A 24,346-nucleotide genomic window follows, 5' to 3' on the forward strand; every position below is an offset into this window, starting at 1 on the left:
GGTGTATCTGCTTATTGTACAATACGGAGGAAGTAGAAAACAAAACTGCCCCTCTCCTTTGACCTGTCCCTTTCCCACAAAGATGGACACTAACTTGGTGTGCATCTTCTCAGACTTTTTCCTGTACAGAAACAAATGTATCTTTGTAATTAAAAATAATAATGTAAGAGTGGATGCCATATATACTGTCTTTCCTTAAAGGGTCTCTCCAAAATCATTCCAGGATCCATGTGCACAGGGGCCTCATACTGTGGAGTAGTAAGAAAGTCCCAGAATTCATTTTGCAGACCTCCCTGCTGCTTTGAACTTTCTTGTATGTGTGACTTTGTCCACATGTTGGGAGATCGCTGTAGAAAACTCCTCTGCCACTTGTGTTTAAAATAGTTTCAGATATTTCCCATACTGCCTTCTAGTCTGCGTTTCAAATTTATGTTCCCACCTGTATAGTTCCCCACTATGGATGACACAAGATCCACTTTTTCAAACTGGCTAAAGAGAGATGTTATTTTAATGTTGTAGCAGGCATTTCTTTAAGTATGAGGCTGGTTGGGCATTTTTCATATATGCACATTGGCTACCGAGGCAGCTTTGTGAATGCCTTCAGAGATCACCCGCAGAGAATTTTCCTTTCAAAGAACCAAATCCAAACCCTTTCTGAAGTCAAGACCATGCGTTACTTGATTAAGGACCTAGTGCAGAACGATGGGGTGAAAGTGGTTTTTGGGTTCAGGTGACTCTGGACACCTGAACAAGGTGAAAAACCTGTACTAGGGCAGGGTGCACGGTGAAACCCCACAGGAAAGAGGAGCAGAAGGCCGTCCTGTGGATTCCGGAGTGCCATAAAATTTCCTCATCCTCTGCTCTGTGCATCCATCGAGGGTGACCAGGCCGGGTGGTTTCCTGCGCTCGGAACTCCAAGCAGTGTCGCCAGCGGGTTTGTGTGTCCCAAGCTTTCCCACAGGGGGCAGTGCCGCCCGCCAGCGCGCCGCTACAGTGGGAGGGGGTGTGGAATCTGTGCGGAGTTCTGGGGGTTATTGGGAAGAAAGTTAGGGGCTGCCTAGGGGTAGGGGCGGGACTCCAGCGGTACTCGGGCGTGTGGGGGAGGGTTGCTGGGGGTGCGAAGGTGGGGCGCCAGGGAGGGGGACCAGGGAGAGTCTGGGGTGAGGGCGGGGCGCGCAGCGGGGAGGCGCAGCCCCCGGAAGGTGTGAGCGAGCGGGTGTGCGAGTGTGAATGCTAGTGTATGTGTGTGCGCGCCGGAGCTGGCAGGGTTCCGCGCGCCGCGCGGGTGTCAGCTTGCAGCCCGGCTCCTCCCTCTGGCCCCCCTGCCCAGCCCCGGCGGGCCCTCCTTCCTGCCCGGCTCGCCCCTCCCCGGCGGGCCAAGTGCTGGGACGCCCCGGCGAAGCAGGCGGCGGCGGCGAGTTGGGGAGCCCTGGGCTCGGCGCTGCCGGAGGGGCCCGAGCCGAGCCGCCCCCGCTCGGCCCGGCCGCGCCGGCCCCGCTTCCCGCCGGACCACGCCCTGTCAAACTTTGTTGCTGCGGCCGCTGCGGCGGCGAGCGGAGCAGCCGGGCGAGCGGGAGGGAGGGGCGCTGGGCCGGGCCGGGCCGGGCGCGGGCGGCGCGGGGCTCCAAGAGCGGCGGCCCCGGCCCGCGGCCCCACCATGCCCCAGCTCGGCGGCGGCGGCGGCGGCTCGGGTGCCGGGACGGCCGGCGGAGGGGACGACCTCGGGGCGAACGACGAGCTGATCCCCTTCCAGGACGAAGGAGGAGAGGAGCAGGAGCCGAGCAGCGACAGCGCCTCGGCGCAGCGGGACCTGGACGAGGTCAAGTCGTCCCTGGTCAACGAGTCTGAGAACCAGAGCAGCAGCTCAGACTCGGAGGTAAGGTGGTTCCCGCGGCCGACCCCAGGGACCCCGGCTGGGCTCCCGCTCACCCGCCCTCGTCTTTGTGTCTCCTCTGCAGGCGGAGAGGCGTCCGCAGCCCTCTCGGGACGCGTTCCCGAAGCCGCGGGACTATTTCGCCGAAGGTAGGTGCTGGCCCAGGCAGTCCCCATTCCCGGGCCTCGCGGTGCCCTGAGTCTCAGTTCAGGCAGTTCCCGGTTCTCCGCGCTCCTGTAGCCGTGCCCCTGCTCTCCGCCCCTCTAGGCGGCAGCGGTCCTGGGGCGCGCATGGGGGCGCTCGGGTCCCCTGTCCCCGTCCAGGGGCCCCTGCCGTGGCGTTGTCGTGGGGGCCCGGCCTTACCCCTCCTTGATCTTGCCCACAGTGAGAAGGCCCCAGGACGGCGCGTTCTTTAAGGGTCCCCCGTACCCTGGATACCCGTTCCTGATGATCCCGGACCTGAGCAGCCCGTATCTCCCCAACGGACCCCTGTCTCCCGGAGGAGCGCGCACGGTGAGCGCCTGTCCTGCAGCGCCGGGGCCAATGGGAGGCCCGGCCGGCGGGATGCGCCCCCCGCTTGGCGACGGGGTGGGGGATGGGTTCGTCCGGGAGGATCCGGGGCAGAACTCCTTTGCGGAGTTGAACGACTCCGTGGTGGCTGAACGTTAGGCTGCGCTCGCCAGTGCCTGGATGAAAGTAAAATTCTTTTAAATTTCCCCCGTTTTTCTGGGGAGAGGCTTGGGAGTGCTCTTCTGGGGTCTTCCTTGACTTCCAAAATAATTTGCCTCCCACTAAGGAAAAACTTGGAATTTTGCCGGCTTTGGGGTTGGGGGGTTGGGTGGGTCTCGTTTTCCTTCCTGGAAGTGGGTCAGCTTTCCCTGGCAGTTGGGCGATGGGCCCTGGGAGCCGGGTTGGCGACGTTGCCCCCCTCCCCCTCAGTTTCACAAGGCCGCTGCGAGTTGGTTTCTAAGAAACGCAGTGTTCGTGGCTGGTTATTCACACACCCCTCTCCCCACCATCAACCCTCGCACGGTGGCCTCAGCTTTTCTGTGGAGCTCGAGATTTTAAACTCGAGGGCAACCCGCGCAGCATTCTTTAAGTTGAGGAACTTGGCTTCTTCCCCCGCTTTGTTGCCGACTTTTCTCATTTAAAGCGAGCGCCGCGACACTTTAAACCTGTTAATGGGCGCGCATTGTGTGCTGCGCGCTGGCATTTAGAGCCGTGATTAAGCAAATTGACCCGGCCCCAGACGCCGTGCAAATGAGGGCGGATTCCTTCTCCTTCTCGCTGGCTCTGAACTCCCGCCCGCCAAATCGCGGGGCTGACTAGGCTTTGTGTCCCCCGAGCCACCCACCCAGGGCCTCTGCCCAGGTGCTAGCTCCGATGAGCGCCTATCTAACGTGCTGGTTGTTTATTGCGTGCTGCCCCTTGGGCGCCACGCACGGTAGTGGATCTCTGCTTACCGCCCAGCCTCCCCAGTGCCTTCCAGTTCTTCCTTCAGTTGGGGGGCGAGAGGTGTTGGAGCTTCAGGATCAGGGCCAGACAAACTCATTTTGTGTTCAAGTTGTCCTTAAATAATGATCAAGATTAACGGGCTACCTGAGATAGGCCGGGTGCTAAATGGACGATCCCTGCCATCACGGTCGGTGGAGAGCAGACACCTCTGCGGTGGGTTCAGTGGTGCGCTCTACTGGCCAGTTGAGATGTGGGAGCGTGGGGGGGGGGGGCTCTGACCAACTGAAAGGGGAGTGGGACCACACAGCCCTCACTGGTCAAGCAGGGAAAACCTGTGACTTTGGCCCTGCTTTGGAGCATCCCAGAAAGTCCTGAATATAATTTGGATATGGGCATCTCTGGCTGTTACTCTTGTTCATATTCAAAGAAGAAAGGTGTAAAAATTGAGCGGTACAAGCTATAGCAACTTTGTTTAGGTTTTCACTGATTCCCTCAGGTGTCCCAGATGTAGCTCAGTTCCGGAAGTTTTGGAGGAGTTCCTGCAATCTTGTGTGTAACAGGGTTATGCTACCAGAGTCTCATTTTCCCATTTCCCACTGGATGTCTGGAAAGAGAGGAGTCTGGAGGCATTAGCCTCTGTGGGGGAGCACTGATCCAGGGCCTGGTGCAGATAAAGTCACTAGACAAGTCCCAGATATGACCGATTGTTTCCCTCCAGCGGGCTCTTCCTTCAACCTACCCATTTCTCATTAGGGTATTTGGAGTCTTTCTCTTCGAATGGTGACTCTGACAACTGCTGGTGTCCAGGGAAGAGATCCAGTGGGACAGATACTCCGTTTGTGTCAGTCCCCTCCTTCCTTCTACCACCCTTCCTTCTTTCTACCACCTTACATGTTCTTTTGCCTAAAAACTTCCAAGACCCGTTCTTGGTGATAAGAAGGATGCCTGATTACTAAATCCAGGCCTGTGTGGGATTTTCGGAGCCCTCCTTAGGGAAGCTGACCTTTCCCCTCTGTGCCCCTGCTCACCTCTGCAGCTGTTCCCTGCCCTGGCCCATGTCGCCAACCCTGTTTCAAGCCTCTGAGGACACTCACCCTCTCTGTGTTGCCGCTTCATAAGGGACTTAGTATGTCCTGGCCCACTCTCATACCTACATTCTGTCTCCCTGGTGATTTGTCGTTGCAGAAGTTCAATTCCCCCATTGTTTCTGTGCTCTTTAAATGCCTATCACTGTGTTAGGCCTGCCTACTTATAAAGTTCATTGATGTATGGGGACATTTTCTGCAATTCAGTCAGCTCAATAGAACCTGCTCTTTGACCCTATCCTTGGGCATCATGGGCTGCAGCGAAAGCAACTGAGGAAACCCTTAAGCACTTGTCTGGACTATATAAGGTTGAGGTGATGCTTTCCTCTGGGTGGTTATATTAATGTAGCTAATAAGATTCTCACTGTAGGCAAACTATAGGCCCTCTGTTGGGGTCCCATCCTCTTAAAATGGATGTATGATACAGGGTGGAAGAAGGGGAGGGAAGTGGCTGAAGGGGGAGAGGGAAGTGCCTGGAAAATATAATATGGTCTCTCTTTTGTGTCTAGGTCTGTGTTTCATCTTTAAATTTCACAGCCTTAGGCTTTGTTGCTCTAAGGCCTGTGAATGGTATAAAATTTGGTGACTTCAGTTCTCTGTCGCTCTAACACTTTCTGGAAATACCAAGCCAGAAGCAAAAGGGAGGATTAGCTGGAGTGTTTTCAGGGTGTTAATTGACCCCGGGAATAACAAGCAGCAGAGCTGCAACACCCTTACCACTGGCATAACTCCTGCTGGGATGACTGGGGGCTGGGCAGTCCTGTTGTCCGGCCATCTCCGCCCCAAGCTTTACCTTTGCCCTCCACTCTGGTTTGGCTGGGAGGCTAGGAAGTGACCTCTTCCTGAGGTTCTTTAGAGAAGATGTCCCCTTAACTGGGGGTGTGCGCCAAGCCTCGGAGCTGTGATTCTTTCCCATCTGGAGCCCTGGGGACGCTGTGGCCTGGGAAGAGAGGAATAACTGTCACAAACCATCTTTCACTTCTTCAAATGGTCATCCTGAAATGAAACATTCATTCCTGAAAAGGCTTCACAAGTTTACTAAACCACCTCTGTGCTGTTGACTAGAATTTTGTTAGGAAAATGTAAGTCAGCACAGAAGAAAGTGGATGTCAAAAATAGTTTGACTAATAAGAGCCAAAAAGAAAATGTTGACTGTGGTTCCATGAGCTAGCTACAAAGTGAGAGGGATAGTTTGACTGTGACCACAATGAGAGTGCTAATGACATTTTGGAAAAGCAAACCACTTCTAGGTAGATTGCTAGGGAAATTTATAGTTTTTGTATCCAGTTTATAAATTTAAGAGCTCTCACACAGCTCAAGCACCACTTCGCTCACACCTTTCTCAGGCCATCTCAACTCAAGTTTCTGTATGAAATGTTTTGTTCCCCAAACCTGTGTTTCTTTTTAAGTCCTTCCTATACCACTGCTTTTTGTGGGTCATCTTGCGGATATGCTGGGTGCTCCTGATTTCTTTCTAAACAAAGAATCTAAGCTGAAATCTTTGGGTTAGTTTAAAGCAGTTGTCTTTTTAGGAGTTGTATGTAAAAGCTAAGTCAAACCTTTTCTTATGGAAGATCAGGCTGCTTTTGGTGAAAATTCTTTTAAGCCATTTCACCTAAATATAACTCTGTTCCATTTTTTTTCTAAATATAACCCAGGGTTTAATGAGGGTTTTCCACATGGAACAAGCTTTTTCAAGGGCCCAGCCTACGTTGTTGAAGTTTTGGCACTTGGATTGCTGGGGTGACAATTTGTGACAAACCCTGTGGAGGGACTCAAATTTTGTCAGTCTTTTATTTGGATGGGCTGACCTGGCAGGGGATATCAGCTTGCTCGGTTATAATTTTAGAAAGTTAGAGGTTGGTCTCAGTCTTCATTGATCTAACTTCTATGGATTCTTGAGAAAGTAGGCTAGCACACACGCTAACCTTCAACAGAGTATCCCAGCCTTTACAATGATGTGCAAAGTTAACAAAAAAAATTGTGCATAAGAAGGAATTTAAATAATTAACTCATTAGAAAAATCTATAATGCAAAGATCCTACTTATATTCTAACTGAGAGCCAACTTTTACTTGCTAAATTGGGGAACTTTAGATTGGCATCCTTAAGATGTAACTCCTCAACCTAAAATGATGTTTATTGAGGACCCGTCATGGACAATGGCTAAGGGACTGTGGGAGACTGGATGCATTAGACCCAACTTTAAAAAATGAGTTAGGAGTCCTGGCTGATGTGGCTCAGTGGGTTGAGTACTGGCCTGTGGAACAAAGGGTCACAGGTTAGATTCTCAGTCAGAGCACATGCCTGAGTTGCAGGCCAGGTCCCCAGTAGGGGGTGCACGGGAGGAACCTCACATTGATGTTTCTCTTCCTCTCTTCCCTTCCTCTGTCTAAAGATAAATAGATAAAATCTTGAAGAAAATGACATGATTGTCTAGAAAAATACTCAAAAGTCTTGAAAAAAATGAGTTAGGAGGAAGTAATGTTAGCACAAACCACTGTAATGCGAAGTCTACGTTAAGAGCCCATAAAGTCTAGAGAAGAATTTTGAGAATAAAGAGAATAGGAAGATTGTTTGGGGACAGCCAAATCAAGGAAAACAGGTAGAGGAAGTTGCTTAAACTTGTTCCCAAAACTCACTCATTCTGTAATTCAGAGTAATTCTTATTGATCGTCTAACCACTGTGCTGTACACCTAAAACTAATATAAAATAACATGGAATGTCAACTTTACTAGAAAAACATTTAAAAATATGTTTAAAAATAATTCTTGTTAGTAATGAAACACATAAAGAGTGCAGAGGTGTTTAGGGTGAACAGTGAGGCTGGAGCCAGCACGGGGAGAGCAGAGGCTGGGAGCGGGGAGGCAAGTTCAGGGCTGTCAGGGGCAATGCCAGCCATCCTGTGTGCCTGGAAGGATAAGGGGCCAGACCTTGAATGCCAGTGCAGGAATCGGGTCTTATTCAAGAAGCAACAGAAAGCCATTGAAAGTTATGCTGGGAAGTGATATGACTCACATATGCTTAGAAAGGTAATAGGTTGTGGAGGGAGAGGGCCTAGAAGGAGCTAGAAGAGTTAGAAGATTCACAAGAGTCCAGGGGTGAGATGAAAATGGCTTCAGAGTATCCAAATAAAAAGGATGGGAGAAACTGGGGTGGTTGGTTGAATTTGTGCAGGGAGGGCAATACCATAGGCAGAAAGTGGCTGTTATCCCAATGAACTGGGGTCTGAGCCCTGGGGACCTGGGGGAATGACTTCTTGCAGGCGGTGCCCTGGCCTGCTGTCTTTGCTGCTGGGCAGATACTCTTGACTCTTGGCAATGTCAGTGCCCAAATGGTCTGTGAAAGGCTCTCACTTAGAGAAACTGCTAGGTTTCATTGGAGACTCATTGGTTTGAGGGGATATTGAGGGAATAGTTGCAACTGGAGCAACTGGTGATGCTGGGGAATGAGAAGAAGGAGAGAGGATGCTCAGGATAGAGAAGGAAGTCACTGAAGGAGGGTGGAAAGGAGCACTTGCCAAGGTGGGAGGAGAGCTTAGGTACTGTGACATCATGGCACCTGGAGGGAAAACAAAGGGGAGGGGTGTCTTCAGTGACAGATGCCACAGAGGGGACAAGAAGATCGAGGGGTCAAGAGAAGCTTTGGGAATTCACTAATGAGGAAGTTATTGGTGCCCACCAGAGAGAAGTATTCCAGGCAAGTAGTGGTGATAAAGATAGGGAGGCAGAGATACCAGCTCAGGGCTTCCCCATCCAGTGCCGGGCAGGCTGTGCATTGGAATGGTCCTCAGTGTAAATCACCCCTCGCTTCTCAGCCAGAACGCCAGACCAGACTCTCGCAGTGGCGAGCAGCCTGCTCCCTACCCCTCTGTACCTTCCACATTGCACTTTCTGTCCTACCATAACCTGGAAGATGTTGAAAACCCAAATGTCAGACAACCATTTAAGGAGAATGGCTGTGGCATAGAGGGGGGAAGGGAGGAGCCACAGGCTTTGGAAAGTATGTTTAGGAAGCTGGGGTGGAGTTTGTAGGGGCAGTAGGGTAGCATGGAAGGTGAATGGAGGAAGCGGTAGGGAGAAGAGGAGAGGAGATGGAGAACTTCAGAAAGAAGGTAGTTGTTTTCCTTTGTTGATGAGGATGCTTGACAGTAGGTGTTCTCCCAGTTTTGCAGAGCAGCCCAAGAGTGGAAGGTGAGGGTGTAGAAAAATGCAGAGGTGGGGTTGTCAGAAATTGAAGGGGGGATGCACTGGATAGTGGATGGCTTTGAGATTCTCAGCAAAACCAAGGTGGCTTGGATGGAGGTCTTGAAATTTTGTTTGTAGTAGGGAGACTACAGGCCCCTTCTCTGTACTCCCATTATAAGTCTGAAAATGGGGGGCATCGCTCAGCTACATGTTAAGTAACGAAACACTTGTGCATTGGTTGAAAGATATGACATACTTGGGAAAATTTTCCTATTTTTATTGTCTGGAGCTGGCTGATTTTGAAGGTGGTCGGAGATGGGAATCAAAATACAACTCGAATGCAGTCAGCGGCAGATACTGGGATGTGATAAGTAATCTGGGATGGGAAAGGGAGGACTGGCTGCTTAAAATCATGTAGTAAACTGCCCCAAAGTGGGTAATAATGTGTTTTTGGAGGAGGTTTTTATAAGTTCGCTGTTTTATTATCTTTTCTCAAGCTGGATTGGACTTAGGGAACAATGAAATAAATGCAGTCTCCAAAACCTTGGCATTCGGAAGTGAAGAGAACGTCAGGGGAGTGGGGGGCGGGGCCGTGTCCCCTGGGACTCGTCCCCTGGGCCGCTCAGCAGGCAGACGTCCCAGGGGTGCAGTGCAGCTTCTTTCTGAGAGTTGGGTGTTGGAGGTGATGAGTTCCCTCCATTGACAGATACCTTTAAGGTTCTAAAATAAATTTCAGAATTTTAAATCTTTCCTTTTCATCATGTTCATAGCCCAGAGATTTTCACTGGAAAATGAACATTTAGCTTAGAAATACACTTCAAAGTTTGACAATTATAAAAATGTTTTCCTAAACATGGCCTTTTCAGGATTTTTTGTGGAAGTAATGAGGGGTAATGCCTCTAGTTACCTGGAGTCCTCAGGACGGGAAATGAACTCATACTCGGAGCTGTTACAGCATTTCAGAAATCTTAAGAGGAGAAACAAGGTCCTAAGTGTTCGCCGTACTTGTAGAAAGTAAACATAAAATATAAACAAAAGATTCACAAAAGAAGAAACTACAAATGACTTCCAAATACTTGAAACTGTTCAATCTCCCAGGTAATAAAAAAATGCTAATAAAGATGAGAATCACTTTTTGGCCCACCAAATTAACAAAGAGTTTGTCTTAATAAGACTTTTGCATGCTGGCAAATGTTTGGTAAAGTGGGTGCTCTCGTTTGCTGTTCTTGTAGCAATGCATTGCCAAGTTCTTTGGAAAGCACTTGGCAATGCATTGCTACTAAAACATTATTTTCATTATTTCTGACCTGCTAGGAAGTAGATACTTTTTATTCCCATTTCACTGCTGTGCAGACAGACTTGTAGAGGTCAGGCATCTTGTTCAAGGTCACACTATTGGTAATTGACAGTGCATAGATTTGAACTTGGTTGTAAGGCCAAAGTCTATGTCTTCACATTCCACCCTTGTGACTTTACACAAATGTCTGATATAACTAGCTCCTCCTCCCCTTGGGAGAAGGGCCGCTGACCTTTGTTTCCCAGTTCAGAAATCCTGGTGTAGTTCCAGTTGGGGTGGGAGGGGGGTGGATTTGTTCCGCTTTACAAAGTGGACCTGGAAATGTACCTTCCCAAATAAACAGTTGTGTAAGTGAGCAAGTGGCTGTGGTTTAAGTTGTTCTTCCACTACTATACTCCAGAGGAGCGAAGTAACCTTTAGTTACTTTAGTAGTAGAGGAGCGAAGTAACTTTTAGTTACCACTTTAGTGGTGGCCCCAGGAGCTTCACCACATTATCCTCTTTTAGAGGAATAAGTGGTTATCTACTAATATTTGACCTCTTTTGAACTTGTGGACTGTTTTTCCTTGTTGAAATCAGTGCATTGGAAGAATGCTCACGTGTGTTTTTGGTGTGGAAGAGGGTGGGAGGAGCCAGCTGGCTCTCTTTCAGCAGTTTGGATAGCAACATAGTTTGGTTAACAAACCAAGCTCTGGGGAACCAAGTGTACAGACATTTTCTTATTGTTCATTTTATAAAATATTTATATTTTATATTTTTATATTTATAAAATATATATTTTTATATTTATATTTAAAAATATTTTAAAAATATTTATATTTATATTTTATAAATCGGTTGCTTTTTAAAAGTTCTCTAAGTTAAAAATCAGTCCCAATCATTTAGAATTACTTTAGTAAATTGACTATTAAAGACATAAGTACTGTCCTGGCTGGTGTGGCTCAGGTGGAGCGTAATCCCATACACCAAAAGGTCAGGGGTTCGATTCCCGGTCAGGACACATACTCGGGTTGCAGGTGTGATAGCATGAAAAGAATGTCCTTGGGTGAGGATAACAAAAGGAAAAGAAAGAAACAGATGGACCTGATGATAATGAAGAAAAACAAAAGAAGTAAGAATGAGTGGTGTGAAAAGCCGATCAATTTACAAGTCCAAATTTGTTGGCTGTAGTGATTTCTGATATTTGGAACTATACTCTTCTTCATAAATTCCAAAAAGAATATATCATAATCACTAAAATCAGTTGGATTTTATAGCACATACCTCCTGGGGGGTGGGTTGAATGTTCCTCCCTGAGATTCTTATACAAGGTCCCATGAAGGTCCCAGCACGGGTTCTCTGTAGCCCTCAGAGCCGGAAGGGGGACCGTCCAGCCCACCCACTGGTGAGGAGCACAGGCTCAGGGAGACAGTGGCCTTGCCCCTGGCCGCACAGTTATTGGTGGTGGGAACAGGACTGGAGCCCAGCTGTGCTCCCTGGAGCATTACCCTCCTTGCCACTTAGGGTAACCCGCAGCGAGCCTGGCAAAAAGCAGTGCTGCAGAAAAACTGCACCGCAAAATACTTCTTTTTAAAAAATATATATAATCTTTATTATTGTTTTCCATTGCCATGTGGTCTCCCACAAAGTACTTTATTAAACTGTAACACATGACCTGGGATAAGTGATTCACAGACATTTGTTGAATGTTGACAGCATGAATATTCAAGCATCAGTATTTTTGAAAACGGCCCTATAGGCACCTGCAGTGTTCCAGGGCACCGTATCACACTGTGCACGACTGTTTCCCACATTGAACACATGCACATCTGCGGTTACAATCTGTGTTACCCACGGGGAAGCTGAGACTGAGAGAGTAAGTGAGGGACCTAGAGTCACCTCTCCAGAAGGTGGCAGAGCCATCATTCCAGCCACAATGATGCAATTTCCCTTCTACTGAAAGTTTCACAAAGAAATGGCATGTACGTGTACGGTAAAAGACGACTATTGAGTAACATCTCTGTATTCATTCTTTTCTGTGGCATTTCCACCCCTTTCACTTAGGAGGCACTTTTCACCCCTGCTTCTGCCCAGGGTGGAGTCAGACCCCCTTTTTTGTTTGTAATCCTCACTCGAGGACATGTTTATTGATTTTTAGAGAGAGGAGAAGGGAGGGGGGATAAACATTAATGTGAGAAACATTGATTGCCTCTCCTATGCATGCTGGCCTGGGGTGAACCCCCATCCTAAGCACATGTGCTAACCGGGAATCGAACCCGTGACCTTCAGTTATCAGATGATGCTCTAACCAACTGAGCTTCATTGGCCAAGCCTAGAGTCAGACCCTTTTAATGGCTAGTCTCTTTACAGTTTCAGAGATGGCAATCATTGCAGTCTTCATCTTTCTTTGCTTTTCTGTGCTCTGCAGCTCCATTTAATCTATATTTTCCCTTCAATTTCCCTTGTGTTTTTCCTGTGACATCTTGAGATGGTAAACTTGGTTCCTTAGATACCATGATATCTAATATTATTTATTTTGTTAAAGATTTTATTTATTTATTTTTACAGAGAGGGGGAGGGAGAGAGAAAGAGAGGGAGAAAAACATTGATTTGAAAGAGAAACATCAAAAGGTTGCTTCTTGCACATTCCCTACTGGGGACCCGGCCCACAACCCAGGCAAGCGCCCAGACCCAGAATCGAACCACAACCTTTCAGTTTGTGGGACAACACCCAACCCACTGAGCAACGCCAGTCAGGGCCAATATCTAATACTCTATGTGCACCTGTTGACTTGGTCTATTGCCTACTTCCTACTCCTGCCCAGCCCCACTTTCTTGTACAGGTGTGAATATTATAGTATATGTAAACTGGATAAGACATTGCTTTTTAATTATATTATCTATTTAAACTGTTTTCTAGGTGAGATGCATATGGGAGGAATATTAAAGATACGTGAGATAACACTTTATACTTCTTTTACAATGTCAGCTTTTCTGTTATAAAATGTTGTCAGGGAGAGAGACGCTGGTGCTGAAGCTTTGGAATGGGAAATAGGTTGTCTTCGAAAGGGTGTTCTCACGCCCTCCTAAGGAGAGTTAATGCAGCAGGTGGTGAGAGTCTGGAGTTGGGGGCCCCTTGATAAACAGTTGCACCGAATGAGAGGGGAGGGGAAATGGGTGGAGAGAAGCCCAAGGCCTGATGGATGAGGAGCATAGCATACCCCACTGACAGGCCATCCCTTTCCCTTGGGGTGCCAGTGTATTCAAGGGGTGTGGGACTCAGGTTTGGCCACAGGCCCTTGAATCCCAGTCCAGCCATGGTCTGGCTCTGCACCCCAGGGCTGTCTTCTGCAAAATGGAGATAGTGTTAATATTTGAGGGTCACTGAATTAACATTTTGGCTGTATGGGCTGCATTTTATTTTATTTTATTTTATTTATTTTTAAAGGATTTTATTTATTTTTTTAGAGAGAAGGGAATGGAGGTAGAAAGAGAGGGAGAAAAACATCAATGTGTGGTGTCCTCTCGCACACCCACAACTGGGGATCTGGCCTGCAACCTAGGCATGTGCCCTGACTGGGAATTAAACCAGTGACCCTTTGGTTCACAGCCCGTGCTCAATCCACTGAGCTGCACCAGCCAGGGCTGGGCTGCATTTTAAAACCAGGATTTGTCCAAGGCTAAAGCCAAATATCAACATTGTAGAACAAATCTGTTGGACATAAAAAATAATAAATGTCATCAAAATAATGTACAGAATTATTATCATTTTATTAAGATGTTTGGTGACCAACAAATTTAAGCCAATATTTTAATAAGTGGATATTTTCTTGCAGCATTTAAAATGTTTTTATAAGCCCTGGCTGGCATAGCTCAATGGATTGAGCGCGGGCTGGGAACTAAAGTGTCCCAGGTTCGATTCCCAGCCAGGGTACATGCCTGGGTTGCAGGCCATAACCCCCAGCAACCGCACATTGATGTTTCTCTCTCTCTCTCTCTCTCTCTCTCTCTCCCCCTCCCCCCCCATCCCTCCCTAAAAATGGATGAATAAAATCTTTTAAAAAAATGTTTTTATAAGAAATGATTGAATGGCATAGTCAGGGGAAACCAGAAGTACTTGAATAAAAGTAATTGGTGCACCAGCCTCAGTACTTTGTGCAGGTTTTAAATTTACATGGTTATCAGTTCCCTTTGCAAAGATACACATATCACTGTAACAGAATGGCCAGTTTGTGTACGATTTTTAAAAAATATTTATTTATTTATTTTTAGAGAGAGGGGAAGGGAGGGAGAAAGAGAGAGAGAGAGAAACATCAATGTGCGGGTGCTGGGGACCGTGGCCTGCAACCCTGGCATGTGCCCTGGCTGAGAATCAAACCTGCGACACTTTGGTTCAAAGGCTGCGCTCAATCCACTGAGCTACGCCAGCCAGGGCCATTGGTTGCTTCTCATACATGCCCTGACCGACCCTGCGACCCAGGCATGTGCCCTGACCAGGATTGAACTGGCAACCTTTTATTTTGTGGAATGAGACCCAACCAACCGAGCCGTATTTGTCAGAGCTCTGCAAGTTCTTGATCAAATTGACTATCAACAAAATGATAAATATATATACATATATATATATATATATACACAATTAATTCAATATATGTGGAACTTGTATACATTCGACCCTTGAACAACACGGGGGGTTAGGGGTGCAGACCCCCACCCAGCCATAAGTCCAGGTACAACATTTGACTCCCCAGAAACTTAACTACAGTTGGTCCTTTGCAACTGCGGATTGGAATGTGAAAATACCGGTTTCAGTCAGTAGTTGGCTGAGTCCTCGGATAGGAAACGCACAGTTGCAAACTTTAAAATTCCGTGTGTAGCTGCCCTTGCACGTTTCAAACCCATGCTCAGGGGTCAGCTGTGCATGTACAGGGTGGGGCACAAGTAGGTTTGCCGCTGTCTGTATGGGAAACAATATACCAATTAGTAAATAATAACACAAGAATAAACAGTTTTGCGCACTCGCAGCTGCAAACCTACTTGTGCCCCACCCTGAATCTATAGGAATTAATTTAACTTTTTATTTTGGAACAATTTCAGACAAAGATGTGAAATAATATGAAGAATTCCCATGTAGTTTTTTCTAGATTTCCCAGAATGTTAACGTTGACCACATTTCCTTTATCTCTCTAACCTTCTGTAGCTTTTGAGAATAAGTTGCAGGCTCAGTGCCCCTTTATTCCTAGATAACTTCATGTATCTGTTCTTTTTTTCTTTTTTAAAGACTTTATTTACTTTTAGAGAGAGAGGGAGAGAAGCATCAGTGTGCCAGACATAATTGACCAATTGTCTCCTGCATGCCCCCAACTGGGGACCTGGCCCGCAACCCAGGCTTGTGCCCTGACTGGGAATTGAACCAGTTACCTTTTGGTTTGCAAGCCATCACTCGGTCTGCTGAGCCACATCAGCCAGGGCTTTTTTTTTTTTAATTGAATTTGTTGGAGTGACATTGATTAATAAGATTGGGGTGTACAATTCTATAATACATCATCTGTATATTGTATTGTGATCACCACCCTGAGTCATTTCCTTCCGTCACCATTTATTCCCCCTTTACCCCCTGACCACCCCCCAACTCCCATGTGTATGTTCTAAAATCAAAGATTTACTATGATATCGTTATCAAAATCAGGAAATTAACACAGAGCTAGTCCTGTTGTCTCATCTGCAGACCTTATGCAGGTTTTGCCCGTTGTCTTCCCACTGTCTTTTGTAGCACAAGGAAACGTCAAACCCTTTCGGTGGGGGGGGGGGGGGGGGGATGGGGGGTGGCGGGGGCGGGGCACATGTTCCGCTTCACTGTCTCTTTAGTCTCCTTCGGTCTCGGACAGTTTTTTTTTCTTTCCTGCCCCAATGTATCTCTTCTGTTCTTGACTTTCGGAGATTGCAAACCACTGATTTGGTAAAGGACACTGAATTCTGCCTTTTTCAGATGTTCCTTCACGAGCAGATTCAGGTGGTTGTATTTTGGGCAAGAACACTGCAGAGTGGATGTGGGGATGCGATGGGCTTCCAAGTGTTTCTCCCAAGGAGCCAGCAGTTTTCCTGTTACAGGTGATGTTGCTTTTGATCACTAGGTAAAAATAGTATTTGCCAACTTTCTGCAAAAGAAATTTCTAGTTTTCCTCCTTGTAATTAATATGTATCCTTTGGGGAGCTCCTTTGTGAGTATATGGATATCCTATTTCTCACCAAACTTTCACCCACTGGTTTTGTTTTCATTGGTGTTTCTTGCCAGAACCGGTTATTTCTGTGGTAGTGGCCAAATTAATGGTCGGATTTTTAAAGTTTGGCATTGTAGTTCAGGAACAGTTACTTCTGGGTTCTGAAAATTGCTGGGCTGTTTCTGTGACTCTGTAGTATGTTCGTGAATATTAAATAAGATGAAGGAATTTGCTCCCTCATTTTTTAAATAAAAGTTTCTTGTATAGATTTTTATAGTGTTTATTATGTCTGAATCAAAGATGGTTTGTCACAAAGTTATGATACATAGTTTTGAAATCTTGTAAAATATTGAGGTAGCAAATTGACGTTCAGCTCTGCATTCTCAGTAGGATGTAAAGAACTTCCTAATTTGGTTTTCAGTTTTTTATCGGATGCCTCCTGTGGAGTTTCTCACGGTCTGGATTTTGTTAAATGCAACCCCATGATATCTTTCAACATGTTTTTCTGTCCCCTGTAGTTTTTGAAAAGTGTTAGCCTGATTTATATTTTTGATCAAGCTTTGGGGTCTTCTCTTTATCTCTCCTTTTACATTTATTTTTTTCAAGACTTTCAAGACTTACATCAGGAGACACTTAGCATTAGGTTGTCTAATATTAGCAGCCGCTGATGATCATCAACCACATCCATTACTTCGTTAGCAATTTCGAAAATGGTGATAGTCTATTTGCATCATTCCTTCATCTATCAGCTGTGATGTTTTTAAAAGAAACTACCCTTCATCAACTCTTATTGTACTAGATTGGCCACAAAGTCTGTTTAGTCTTTTTGTAAAATAAAAGACACATTTTTTATTTTCACCAGTAACTATTTATTTGGACATTTTGAGTATGTCAGCTATCTCCCACTGTTGGCTTTTAGTGGGAGGAGGCCAGGGGTGCCGCTAAACACCTTCCAATGCACAAGACGGCCCCACAGCAAAGAATTATGTGGCAAAAATGTCAATAGTACCAAGAAACTTTGCAAACCACTTTTACATGTTCAGTGAGTCGTAACACCTTCTCCATACACTGCACAAATCTTTTTTTTTGCTTTTCAGTTGCATTTTTACCTTTCTTGAAATAATAAAGTATAATATGCAAAAAATGTTTTATGTTTTCTTCAGCCTTCAATATTAGAGTTGCCGCACAAAAATTCACCAATTTTAAAAGAGATTTTAATTATTTATTTTTAGAGAGGGGGAGGGAGAGAAAAGAAATGTCAATGTGTGAGAGATGCATTGATTGGCTGCCTGTCACACGCCCCCAACTGGGAACCTGGCCTACAACACAGGCATGTGCCCTGAATCAAATCAGCAACCTTTCGGCTGGAGCTCAATCCACAGAGCCACAGCAGCCAAGACAAAATTCACCAATTTTTAAAAATATATATTTTATTTAGCCCTGGTTGGTGTGGCTCAGTGGATCGAGTGCCGGCCTGTGAATCAGGTCACCAGTTCAATTCCCAGTCGGGCCCCTGCCTGCGTTGTGGACCAGGTCCCCAGTATGGGGCATTCGAGAAGCAACCACACATTGATGTTTCTTTCCCTCTCTTTCTCCCTCCCTTCCCCTCTCTCTAAAAATAAATCAATGATTTATATATTATATAAATCAATATATTTTATTGAGAAAGAGAGGGAGAGAAACATCGATGTGAGAGATACATGGATACGGCTCACCTCCTTGCACAACCACAGCAAAAATTACAACTAAAATACTCAATAGCTATCACCTAGAATCATCAGAAAATTGAGCTGTATGGAAACCTGACACCCGAGGAATTAAAGAAGTCACATTCATCCAGATGGATAGAGGGGTGGGGACGGGGAATGGGCAGTCGCATACCCAGGCGTGGTAGATAAAAATGGGGAGGATCCCTTAGGAGTGAGGGATCCCTGCCCTACACCAGAGCACCCAGCCCAGGGTTCCAGTGCCAGGAAGATAAGTCCCCATAACTTTTGGCTGTAAAGACCAGAGGGGGTTGGGGTGGCAGAAGAAACTGCAAGATTCTCAGGCATCTCTTCTTAAAGGGCCCACAACGGACTTAGGGCTTATGTAGACTCACCCCCTCTGGGCTTCAGCATGGACAGCAGCTTAAAGAGCACTGGTGGCATACAGGGAGAAATTGAAGTGTCTGACATCAGAGCAAGTGCTGGGGGACAGCTTCCTTCTGGACAAAACTCCAGAGGCAAGGCAGCAGCCATTGTCCCCTTTCTTAGTCCTCCCCCCACACAAAGCCACAGAGCTGTGGGACCATATCTAAGACTCCATCAACTTGGTTCATGTGGGTTGCCCTGCCAGGGTGTCTACTTAAAGGCATCCAACTTACTGGTGCACTTTTAAAAAATAGACCATACTGCTAAGACAGGGAGTCAAAGTAGCTCTACTAATACAAGGAGGCTTCGAAAATGAGGAGACAAAGAAACAAGTCCCAAATGAAAAAAAAAACAGATAAAAACTTCAGAAAAAAGAGCTAAATGAAATGAAGACAAGCTATCAGATGCAGAGTTCAAAACACTGGTTATTAGGATGCTCAAAGAATTCACTGGGTACTTCAACAACATAAAAAAGACTCAGGCAGAAATGAAGGTCACACTAAGTGAAACAAAGAAAAATTTACGGGGAATCAGCAGTGGAGTGCATAAAGCCGAGAATCAAATCAATGATTTGGAACATAAGAAAAAAAAACATTCAGTAAGAACACTAAGGAAAAAAGAAGAATCCAAAAAGCAAGAATAGGCTAAGGAGCCTCTGGGACAACTTCAAACATACCAGCATTTGAATCACAGGGGTGCCAGCAGGAGAAGAGAAAGAAATTGAAAACTTAATTGAAAAAGTAATGAAAGAAAACTTCCCTAAGTTCATAAGAAAATAGACATATAAGTCCAGGAAGCACAGAGTCCTAAACAAGATGGACATGAAGAGGACCACACCAAGACACATCGTAATTAAAACGCCAATGGTTAAAGATAAAGAGAGAATCTGAAAGCAGAGAGTTACCTACAAAGGAGTTCCCATAAGATTATCAGCCTATTTCTCAAAAGAAACTTTTTTAGGCTAGAAGGGACTGGCAAGAAGTATTCAAAGTGAGGAAAAGCAAGGACCTATGACCTAGATTACTCTATCCAGCAAAGCCATCACTTGGAATCAAAAGGCAGATAAAGTGCTTCCCAGATAAGGTAAAGCTAAAGAAGTTCAATTACCAAGCTATTATTATATGAAATGTTAAAGGGACTTATTTAAGGAAGAGAAGATGAAGATCATGAACATTATATTGGCAATAAATTTACAACTATCAACAATTGAATGTAAAAAACTAAGCAAACAAACAGAACAGAACAAAATCATAGATATGGAGGTCATTTGGACAGTTATCAGCCTGAAGGAGGAGGGAGGAACAAGAGGGGAAAGAGCAGGGATTAAGAAGTACAAATTGGTAGATACGGGATACACAGGAGATGTTAAAACAATATAGGAAATGGAGTAGTCAAAGAACATGTATGCCTGATCCTGGACATGAACTAAGGGGGGGTTGCTGGAGGAAATGGGGGTACTGGGTAGGGAGGCAAAGGGAGAAAATTGGGAAACTATAATAGCATAACCAATAAAATATATTTTAAAAAAGAAAAAAAAAAACTAAATGAACTTTTTGGCCAATCCAATAGTTACCTTAGATCAGAGGTCAGCAAAAACTAAGGTCCACAGGCTATATCCAACTCAGTACTTATTTCTGTAAGTAAAGCTTAATGAGAACACGGCCACGTGCATTCATTTGTAGTTTGCCTGTGCTGGTTTTGCACTACAAGGGCTGAGTTGAGTAGTTACGATGAAGCCATATGTGGCCTACAGGTTTGAAAAGATCTGGCACTTTACAGAAAACATTTTCTGACCTGTGCTCTAGATCATCATATGGAAAAAGCAACGGAAGTGCTTGATTCTTTCCCTTTATTTACTTACCGGTTTTCAGTTGGTTTCCTGTTACCCTTCAAAGGTAACCCATGAAGTTATTTTTTGAAGTATAAACTGATGTACCCACATCTATGTATTATATATTTCATCCATTTATAGTTACCCTTACTGATACTCAAATTGCCCTGTGTTTAGTGGAAGCTCCTTCGGGTTGGCCCCTGAATCCTCGTGGTCTTCAATGTTCCCTGCTTACTGGAATGGCAGGTCGTGCCAGGATTATCACCCATGCATTTCCTGCCCCAGACCTGGAGCCAGACTTTTCTAGAAAGAACTCTGATTCCATTTTTAATGAAATAGGTTACTTAGAAACAATAGTCTGAACAGTAGGGGTGCCTACACTGCTCCTAAATGGTACTCTGTTTACTATTATGATAACACCCAGCATTCCTGTAGAGTTTAGAAGTACAGTTGACTCTTGAACCACACAAGTTTGAACTGGGCGGGTCTACTTATTTATACGCATTCAAACTTGCGTTGTTCAAGTTAACTGTAGAGTATGTGCCAGTTGCAATTTAAAAGAACACTTTTTTGCTCTAAAAGTATATAATCTCTTTTTAAATGTACTGTTCATTGATCCTCTTTATTTAATAACTGTACATTAGTTACTTTCTATATAAAATTAATATCTTTCATGCTTATATTTTATTCTTTTAATTAAAATACACACATACTTCTGCCAGCTGATAGCATTCGAACAGATAAAGCTCATAAGGAGATTTTCACTCAGGTTACATGTAGAATACTTGCCTGTTTTTGAGAGGGCATGTTGAGATCGTGGCAGCAAATCCAACACACTTTGTTTCCTTATTTCTCACATGGTCACATTCATGAGGTATGTTGGTCACCTCTGACCACATGGTCGTTGGTCAGCTAGAAGCCCAGGTCTCTCAAGTTGGAGCCATTGTTGAGTGGCAGATTTCCATGGAATGCTGAGTCGGAGGCCGTATTTTGATATATACCTAGGACCTACCTCATAGTTGCAAAGATTAAACAAGGTTATACACAGCATGTAGAACAGTGTCTGGTACACAGTAGGGGCTTTGTTAAGGTCAAGTTATCATTTGCTTTAGTGGTTCCGGGTTTTCAGGATCTCCCTAGCCCCTTTAAAGTTTAGTCTCCATACTCCACCATTCCCTGGGCACTTACTCATATTTAGTTTTGGAATTCTAGGTCTCTGGGATCCATACGCTTTGGGACTCGCTGTCATATTTTCCTTTAGCTTTCTGTTGCCTCTGGCACAGTGCCTTGCACGTAAAATCTGTGTGTGTATGAATACTTGTTATTATTTATTTACATTCCCCCTTTTAATGCATAGTATGTAATAAACAGCAAAAACCTGTCTTCCTCTTGGACATTTTTAGGGGAGCACGGGAAATCATTGTTTACTTCTAGTATCTTTTAGGGAATAATCTTTGATAAGTTAATCTTCATGGTTGATCATTTTTGTTATACTTTTCATGAAAGTTTTCTCAATTCATGCCAGTATTAAGGCTTATACATACTTTTAAAAATAAAGTAGATGCCTGTGCTAGAGGTAGAACTTCTTATCTGGCTCACTAGTTTGTAGCTGTGGACTTAATTTCATCTATGGTAGTGGGAGATGTGGATGCCATATGTTTTAGAGGCCTGTGCCAAGGAAAACACTTCAGAATTACATTAGCAACTCCAAGGTATTTTGGCTGTTCTGAGAGGACACGTGATAGTTTTCCGGTTACATGAACAAGAGCTTTTGTTTTATACAGAAGTTTCATATAGGCTGTGAGAACAGTAGTGCCTCTATCAGCATTTCCCAGAGTGACATCCTTGGGATGTTAATATCGGGTTGGCCAGAAAGTCCATTTGGTTTTTCCATAAGATGGTTCTAGTAGTGCTCAGTTGTCTTTAACTTCATTCGAAACGATTTTGTTAGATTGTATTGTGACAGCTGTCATATCAGGTGCTTTAAAAAACACACACATCAAAATTGGTGAATTTTTGTGTAGCCATTTTAAAATTAAAGATGGAAAAAATACACATTTTCAGGATATTATGCTTTATTATTTTATGAACGGTAAAAGTACAACTGACACACAAAAAAACCATTTGTGCAGTGTTTGGGAGAAGGAGCTGTGACAGATCGAATGTGTCGAAAGTGGTTTTTGAAGTTTGTGCTGGAGATTTCTTGCCGGACGATGCTCTACAGTCAGGTAGACCAATTGAAATTGATAACGATCAAATCGAGACATTAATTAAAACAATCAGAATTATACAACATGGGAGATAGCCGACATACTCAAAATACCCAAATCAATAAAGTTATTGGTGAAAACGAAAATTGTCTTTTACAGAAAAAAGAACTAAATGAACTTTTTGGCCAACCCAATAGGCAGGCCATCCTAGACCTCATTTCTGCAGAGCTTCCCATGCACTGTGAATCTCTTAGAGGGGAGTGTACTGTGTAGGGCCCCTCAGCATTCCTGTGTTTAGAATACTGCCCTCCACGCCATACCCCTACCCGTAGAGAAGTCTCACTTCATACTCCTTGCCCTTCAGTTTACATGCAGTTTCCTGCTGCAAATTCTCAGCTTCCTGCACAGGAGCAAATTTCACTGCTGGTAAATACGTGGCCTAATAATTATCATATTGATACACACTCTGTTTCTTCTGGATCCTGAGCCTGCTGAAGAAGGCAAGGAGATGGTCTGTTTTGTTCTCCGTTGTATTCTCAGCACCAGGCTTACGGAAGGTCCTTAATAAATATTGGTTTGATGAGTGAAGGAACCACAGACCCTTTATTTCCAAGTAGCATCTCCTGGGATCAGTGCTCTACAAAACCCACCTTGGGAATTGTTCATTGGTCTGTGGTACTGCCTTACTTAGTACATCGTTTTCAGTGTGAACAATTAGAATGCTGTAGATCTTCCTAATTCTGCTTAATTTACTCAGTGCCTCCAGCTAGCAGGGAACCGTCAGTGTATTTAAAGATGAGGCTAAGTGCTTGAAATAACTTGTCTCAGTGGTCCGCAGTGAATCACCCAGTATTAGGGCCTTAATTTCCTGATACCTGTCTAGGGCCCATTACCCAGAGGCCCAGCTGTAGCCCATTCTCCATAAATAGGAATCAGTGTTTAAGACTGGGGGAGGGGGAATCAGATGCCTCTTTGTATACTAATTAACAAAGGCAGAACAAAAGGCCCAGCTTGGTTTTCAAGTTCAAGCTTGGCTCGTATGTGTCCTCAGTGAAGATTATGATCTTGGATAAATTAAAAACAAATGTTAAAAAAGTCATAATGAGCTATAAAGGGAGTTCAAGATTCTTGTTTTTAAAAGTTCGAGGTAAACAGCATTGTCTTTGAAGCACATGTTCATCTCCCCTTTACCTCTGTGTTCCATTTTTGTGATTACTCTTCATTTTGCATTAAATTAGCAAGGTTGGTAGATACGTACCTATGGTCTCCTGTCTGTGTGTGCAAGCCTCGTTCTCCAAGTCACTCGGTCTTCTGAACTGGGGAAATAGAAGTTTAGTCAAACCCACTAACACATTTGGCAAAATGCCTTCTTCTTAGGAATGACCCCCAGCGGCCTGCTGCCCGAGGCGGCTCCGTTTCCTCGGAGTGCTCCAGGCGAGGGTTCCTGTGCTGGGGAGGGAGCGCACACAGAATCCCCCTGTGTTCTCCTCCCCCGGCCAAGTTCCCCAGCACATTCTTGACTGGAGCTGGGAGCCGGGGCCTGGCAGGTTTAGGCACTAAATGGGACTCTGTATGTATAAGCCAAATTAAGTCTGCAGGCAGTCTTTACGAGCACAGTAACCATTTTACAGATGTAAAGAAGCTCAAGAGTACTGTGTATGTTTGTAGTCTCGATCCCCGTAAAGTTTCCAGGAGCACATTGCAAGGGCTCTGTACACAGAAATTTAGTTCCCTTGTTCTCATCCTGCTTACCTCTTCACTCTGTCACAGTACGCATCGTATTATTACATGTGTGTCTCTTTTTTGTAAACAAGGGACATTAGAGATACTCGTTGGGTTTTAGTTACAGTTGAGGAAACTGAGGCCTAGAAAGGTGAGGAGAATGTCTAAGGTCACCAAGCTGGTGAAAAACGTAGCAGGACTGGTACCTGAGTCTCTCCTTTCTCTGAACAGTACTTTTTGCAGCGATAACAGTTTTATTCTCTGAGTGTTTGTCTGTGTCCCAGAGAAGTGTTGGGTACAGAAACTCATTCAATCCTCCAAATGACCCTGCAGGTGGGACAGTGGTTATTCCCGC

At 45.1% G+C, this 24,346-nt stretch overlaps 1 protein-coding gene across 1 annotated transcript in view; it reads left to right on the forward strand.

Annotated features, from left to right (window-relative positions):
- The first annotated feature begins 1,391 nt into the window (after positions 1-1,391).
- TCF7L1 (transcription factor 7 like 1) overlaps positions 1,392-24,346 on the forward strand; it is a 150,050-nt gene continuing 127,095 nt past the window's right edge. The window contains exons 1-3 of the mRNA XM_028516029.2: positions 1,392-1,876; positions 1,959-2,022; positions 2,259-2,386. Of these exons, the coding sequence (XP_028371830.1) occupies positions 1,658-1,876; positions 1,959-2,022; positions 2,259-2,386 (411 nt within the window). The 5' untranslated portion in view covers positions 1,392-1,657. The remainder of the gene's footprint in view (positions 1,877-1,958; positions 2,023-2,258; positions 2,387-24,346) is intronic.

Source organism: Phyllostomus discolor, chromosome 6 (assembly GCF_004126475.2).
Source record: "Phyllostomus discolor isolate MPI-MPIP mPhyDis1 chromosome 6, mPhyDis1.pri.v3, whole genome shotgun sequence".
Lineage (NCBI taxonomy): Eukaryota > Metazoa > Chordata > Mammalia > Chiroptera > Phyllostomidae > Phyllostomus > Phyllostomus discolor.